Raw genomic sequence first — 6,182 nt, forward strand, 5'->3', positions numbered from 1 at the left:
ACCCGTCTTTTAGTTATGGGTACCCGTTGGACGGGTACCCGGATATTATGAGATAGAGACAGAGATAACATTTCTCTGAAACCCGCAAAGACGAAAACGAAGACGGATATCTCCAAAAATGCGGGTACCCGACCCGTGCCCAGCCCTACTTAAGCCCCAAACGCATGTTGTTTCGAGCGGGTTAGACTGTGATATCCACGTCATCTATTTATTATGTATTTACAATATTCTCTCTTTTAATAATTATAAATGGACAAAAATACCATCTGAATTTCAACTTTTTAAATGACTTTTTATAATTTTAAAATTTTTTATTTTTTTTTCGATTTTGCTATTCAGATGTTTTAGATATGGTGCATTAGATTTTATGTTAAATACTTCTTTTGTCGTCTTAAATCATGTAGGCACCATGCATCTACATGGGCGCATGGATTATGCAAATTTATAATGATTTGATGGTGTAAAAATGTTTGTTTTAACTGTGTTAAAACGAATAAAAATAGTTATATTTGAGAGAAACCTCTAGGTGAATTAGTAAGGATTTCGCCTATCATCCCAAAAATTACGGATTGTCGGATTCGATTATTTATCCACTCACCTGTCGTCCGTAAATTATGACCGTCTTATTTTGATGTGTATATTACGTGGTCGTACATGTGGATGGAGTTTTACCCAGCCAATGCATTTGAAAAGTATCGGTTGGAGTTTTCACCGTAACAATAAAATAAAATTAAAATAAATAAAATATAATATATTTTGAGAAAATAAATATTTTTTAAATGAAGATTGAATACCAATTGAATTAAAAAATATATATAAAATCCTGAAATAAATTTTGTAACCAAAATTTTAAAATAATTGAAAAGGAAATGAATTGAAACCGAAACTATTATCCTTGAAACGTAGGAATATATCTATTGTTAATAAAAGAAGTTTGGATAGTGGTATCAATTTTTAATTGAAACCATTTAGTACATGTCCTTTCCATTTGTCTCACTTGATCTAACGATGTTAATTTACTCCGCAACATATTAAAGTTTTATTGATTTATCTACTACTAGCCATATGCATTTAGATAATAACATGAGATTCTTTTTATACGACAACGAACAATTTATTTATTTTTATCATAAAAACAATTTATTCTTCTGAAACCAAATATTTAATGTTTTGGTCCAAACATTATTATATTTTTTTTAAAGTAATATATTTATGCTTGCGTGGAGTTGTACTACATCATAGTTAATTAGTTAATCAAATAAGGAAATTAGAGTGTAATTAAATAAATAATAATTAATTGTGAAGGGAGGTGGGTGGTGCAATGACGTGGCATCGTGCGCGGAGAGAGCGACGAGCCGACGCGGTTCGACACGTTTCATGGACAAGCGTGCCGTCTTCTCCGGCATCATGAGCAATAATGCCGCTCTCAACCCAGGTACGGACCACCGCATTACTCACTTCTCGTTTTTAATAATTTCATTATAATATTTTTGCTTCATATATTTATATACATATATATTCAATAGTAGAATTATTAGATATCAATGAAAAGTGGAAACGGACCATGGTCTAATGGTCCCTAATGCCACATTATTCCTAGATAGCAGCAGCAATATACATTTTTTTGGTGGAAATTAGTTTTCTCGTGAGACTTTTTTTTAAAATTTTAATTTTTTGTAAAATTATTTTTGAATAATTTTGTCTCTGAAAAAAAAGTATATATTTTATTTAATTCGTGTTTTTTTTTGTTTCCTCTATTTTTTCTCTCAGATAACATATGCATTCTTGTTTTTTATTCATTCTAGTATCAGTATATAATATTCTTTTATGTAAAATAACAATATTTCAACTTTCATTATTATTATTATATTTTATTTTAGAAATAAAGAGGCATACGACATGTTCCGTCTCGTCTCCTTAGCCTTTTTCACGTGACGGCTCAAAAAGCTCATTAGACCGACGGTTCAACCCTTTTCTTTTTAATAAAATAATCATTATTTATTTGTCTTCTTCTCCATGAGAAAACCACGCTCGACCTACCTCGACACTTAAATTACTGTTTTACCCACCTTAGTATGGATGGTTTTTGATCTTTCGGAGGGTAACAACGTCATCTACTTCTACCCGTGGGCATGTGGAGTCCAGCTTAGTCTGTCTCTATCAAGGTTGCCGCTCGGCTGCATCGTGGGTTTACACTTTTCTCTTTGTAGGACATACATACACACACATACATACATACATACATACATACGTACGTACATGCATACACTGAATATATATAACATATTGATAGAGAGTGATGGTCCATGGCATATGTCTCTCTCTCTCTCTGGGTCCCAATTTTAGGTTACGTCCCCACGAAGAAGTTAATTCATCCTCGGTTTCAACATTGATCGAATGGTCTGTTGCGTGTTATTCAACGCATCTCCATCTCATTAATTATCAATAGTAGTCCTTGGATAAGGGGAGGGAAACCCATCTCATGTTCGCTATTACATGTCATATGTGTGTGTGTATATATACATGCACGTATATACGAGAGGGCCATTTATATAAATTTTTCTACATTAAAAAATGTACCGACTTTTAATCGACAGATTTTTACAACTGGAACAAAGTGAGGCTACGTTACTGCGATGGAGCTTCATTTGCCGGAGACAACATATTTGACAACGGGGTATTATTCTCTCTTAACCTCCCCAATCCCCACGAGCAATGGATGTTCATTTTTTCAAGGAAAACATCTCAAGATTAATAATTCTTTGGTATAATTATCAATATTGATATTTAAAAAAAAATAGATTATCATATCTAATAAAATATCACGTAACTAAACAATTTCAACGGTTAAATTAGTTTGTCCGCGCTGTATTTTGTATATAAGAGCAACATTTTTTTTCTTTCAAATAATCCACCACGTAGAGGAATATGCTGGTGTGCCCCGAGTAAAGATTTCACTCAAAACGAGACAAAAGTTTTCCCAAAAGAAAGGAATAACAAAATTCACAAAAGACGATTGTGAGTGAACTTACTGAAACCTTCCATTTCTCAATGTAAAATGCAGATGCGTCAACTTGTAAGCCCTACCTTTCCCCCCTCCACTCTCCACATGCATCATCACTACAAGAGGTAGAACTGGGAATAGAGGTAATCCCTGATTCTGTAGTAATCTTCGCACAAGGGCCCCTCTATCAGAATCTGCTGCGGTCCCGATGCCTTTCTTGACGCGTGAGTTTTCTTGTTCCAAATCGTTCTTTCACCGTACTGGAATCGGTATATTTATGAACCGGTTTTTGTTTTTTTTTTACAGAATCGATGTAGCATCAAACCGGACCATGAGATCCTTTTACGAACAACTTGTCTCTTTACAGGTATGTTCTCTTTCCTTTTTGACCCTTTCTATTTTCTTAGGTGAATATTTTACTTTTAGTAAACCGAACCAAATCAAACCAAACAAAGTATTGCTGTTCAATCCGGTTCGGTCTGCACTCGGTTCGAATATTTTAGTTAGTTTCTTATATTTGAGGACCGGACTTTTCAGGGTGTGCAGAAAAACCTCGATCCAAGATGCATGCGTTCATTTTATCCAGACCCGTCTCTGGTACAATCTAATATCCCAGAAATATCTATCTTTTTGTTTCGTAGATTATTTTTATATAAAATTATTAAAACAATCTCTAAATCATTAAAAAAAATAATAACTTTGCAGTGTTTTTTCCCGCAATATGTGTTGCGATTTATCAAAACGCCATTTTTCATCCTGAACTCAGTCTATGATGTTTTCCAGGTTCGTCCTTCTTTTCGATCTTTCTTTAAGCAGTTTATCGAGTTAATGAAATTGTGAAAATGATTGGGACAGGGTGTTTGGGCGGTGAGAAAGTGAAGATAATAGCTAAGAAAATGTTCTAGAATTCAGATAGAGAATAACCAAACCGAAAACCAAATCTCATGTACTTAATACCCTTCTTGGTTTATCTTGAAAATCTGGCTATATGTTCGGGTGTCTCCTCATGTGCCAGTTTTGGTGTTAGTTCCCATCGAAGACAGACATGTGAAAGGACAGATCAATTATTGGTTATTGAAACCGGTACCGGTTAGTTTGGTAAATCTAACCCGGTTTAACAAATTTGTTACACAGTTTCATCATGGGTTAGTTCCACCATCTGCCGATCGGACCGGACGTTGGAACCGATGCAAGCTTAATGCAACTGCGTGTAATCCGCATCAGCTCGATGCTCTTCAAGGTTCAAACATTTTCCCACCTCAATCTCATACACAATTTTGTATCATTCCTTTCTATCTTAATCACAGTTTTGGTATGTGTCGGTTTGGTTTGAACCTTGAACCAGACCGATCCGAACTAAAACAAATCGCCTCTCAAGTCCTAGAGTTGGATCAATTACAGGGCATAGCTCTGAAAATCGGATTTGGCCCGTCGGATGGAATGATCCGAACCGTTGAATTAGCAGTACAATTCTGAAATTGTCTGGCCCGGTATAACGCATAACCGCCGGTTTTGTTTTGGGTTTCTATCAGGTTTCAGGCGAGATATGTTGGGAGCTCTGATGAATTTCTTTAAAAACTCGAGGACAGGAGGAATGTTCATCAACTCATGCTTTGATCATTGCCAAAGTGCTCTGCAAGAGACTTGGTTCGCCATTGATTCACCTAGAATTCACAACAAGGTAAACCCGGAACCCTCTTCCCCGGTTTTGAAATAACCAGAACTGAATACCGGGACTCCGGTTTGGCTCTTTATGTGAACCGGTTTCTATACCAACAACAATTGAGGATGATCTTACAAGATATTTATTGTCTTTCAGACAATTGCAGAAGCGGTGGGAGATTGGTATTATGGGCGAAAGATATCCAAAGAGATTGATTGCGCGTATCCATGCGACACCACGTGTCACAACCTCATCCCTACTTCAGTTTCTATACATCAATCTCCGGTAAATTTGGAACTTTAAAATTCCTTTTAATGCGATCTTATATATAAATAAACATTTGTGAAATTCGGGTCAAGCCAACTCATCCTTCTGCATTGCAGTTTCCTAAATTTTGATTGATTTATAAAATAATACGAATTATTTTTTAATAAAAATTATTGTAATATTATATAAAATTTATTACTCTCTCCGTTTCATGTTAGTTTAAAAATTCTACACACAAATTAAAAAAAAATGTTTATCCAAAATAAAAATATTTTGTATAGATAATTGTTAGAATATTGAAATCTTATTAACTAAGGATAAATTTAGAAAAAATATTAAAAATTACATTAAAAATATGAAAACGTCATTTATTTTAAAACCAAATTTTTGTTCTAAAACGTCGTCTAAAATGAAACAAGGGAGTAATTTATAATAAAATTGTGAGAAAGATTAGATAATATAATTAATTGAGAAGGAAATTATTAATTGAAATATTATATATAAATAAAGAGGCTCGCTTGAGTGAAATTTATTGATTTATGAATTAGAAAATATAATTACGAAGAATTAACCCTCATCAGCCAGTTAATTAAAAAAAAAGTTTTTTTTTCATCCTCGTTAGTTATAATTTGTTTTCATATTCAATTTCTGTAAAAGTTCCAATTTCAATCCCAAATATATATGATTGTGAATATAATATAATGTTTCTTTTTGTTTTTTTTTCTTATTCAAGGCTGAAACTGGTTCCGGCTTTAACTGTAGTCCATTGACACGTAGTTTTTTTTTTTTCCCTTTATTGGGTTTATTTAGATTTTTTTTGGCAATGTAGGGTTGTGACTGTATCAGAGGTTAAGAACCACGCAAGTTGTCCTGATAATTTCTATTTTAAGTCTCCATGTGCAGTAGATACACAATAAAAAAAACCATTAAAAATAAATAAATTATGTGATGGGCCGTGAGATAATATGAAATTTTAATAATTTTAAATTCGTTTAGATGGAACCTTAAATATTATATATTTTTTGTGTGCTTGGCACCGCAGCGGGGAGCGGAAAAGATAATATTTTACTCTCATTTCATAATATTTTAAGTTGTAACCTATTTTTATGTTACTAAATAACTGTTGTTTAGTTTTTTTAGATAAAATTTTAAAATACTTTCTAGTTTTATCCTTAATAAAAACTATCAAATTCCAATGGAAAATTAAAGGGTAAATATGACCTTTCTTATTTTTTTTTTAAAATACAA

At 33.2% G+C, this 6,182-nt stretch overlaps 1 protein-coding gene across 1 annotated transcript; it reads left to right on the forward strand.

Moving 5' to 3' along the window:
- The first annotated feature begins 3,219 nt into the window (after positions 1-3,219).
- Positions 3,220-5,802, forward strand: LOC104805000 (pectin acetylesterase 9-like). Its single transcript, XM_010529391.1, has 8 exons — positions 3,220-3,228; positions 3,311-3,371; positions 3,542-3,601; positions 3,710-3,787; positions 4,139-4,244; positions 4,537-4,685; positions 4,824-4,952; positions 5,764-5,802. The coding sequence occupies exons 2-8, from the start codon at positions 3,336-3,338 to the stop codon at positions 5,785-5,787; spliced, it is 582 nt and encodes a 193-aa protein (XP_010527693.1). The 5' UTR covers positions 3,220-3,228; positions 3,311-3,335; the 3' UTR covers positions 5,788-5,802.
- The last annotated feature ends 380 nt before the right edge of the window (positions 5,803-6,182 follow it).

The sequence above is a fragment of the Tarenaya hassleriana genome, unplaced genomic scaffold (genome assembly GCF_000463585.1).
Source record: "Tarenaya hassleriana unplaced genomic scaffold, ASM46358v1 Cleome1050, whole genome shotgun sequence".
Taxonomy (NCBI): domain Eukaryota; kingdom Viridiplantae; phylum Streptophyta; class Magnoliopsida; order Brassicales; family Cleomaceae; genus Tarenaya; species Tarenaya hassleriana.

What these genes read in the sequence shown, in the direction of transcription:
- LOC104805000 (XM_010529391.1), top strand. Translation starts at nt 3,336, where the DNA reads ATGAGATCCTTTTACGAACAACTTGTCTCTTTACAG. An exon ending in CACCTAGAATTCACAACAAG is followed by an intron (nt 4,686 to 4,823) that starts GTAAACCCGGAA and finishes ATTGTCTTTCAG; the next exon opens with ACAATTGCAGAAGCGGTGGG. An exon ending in TTTCTATACATCAATCTCCG is followed by an intron (nt 4,953 to 5,763) that starts GTAAATTTGGAA and finishes TTGGCAATGTAG; the next exon opens with GGTTGTGACTGTATCAGAGG.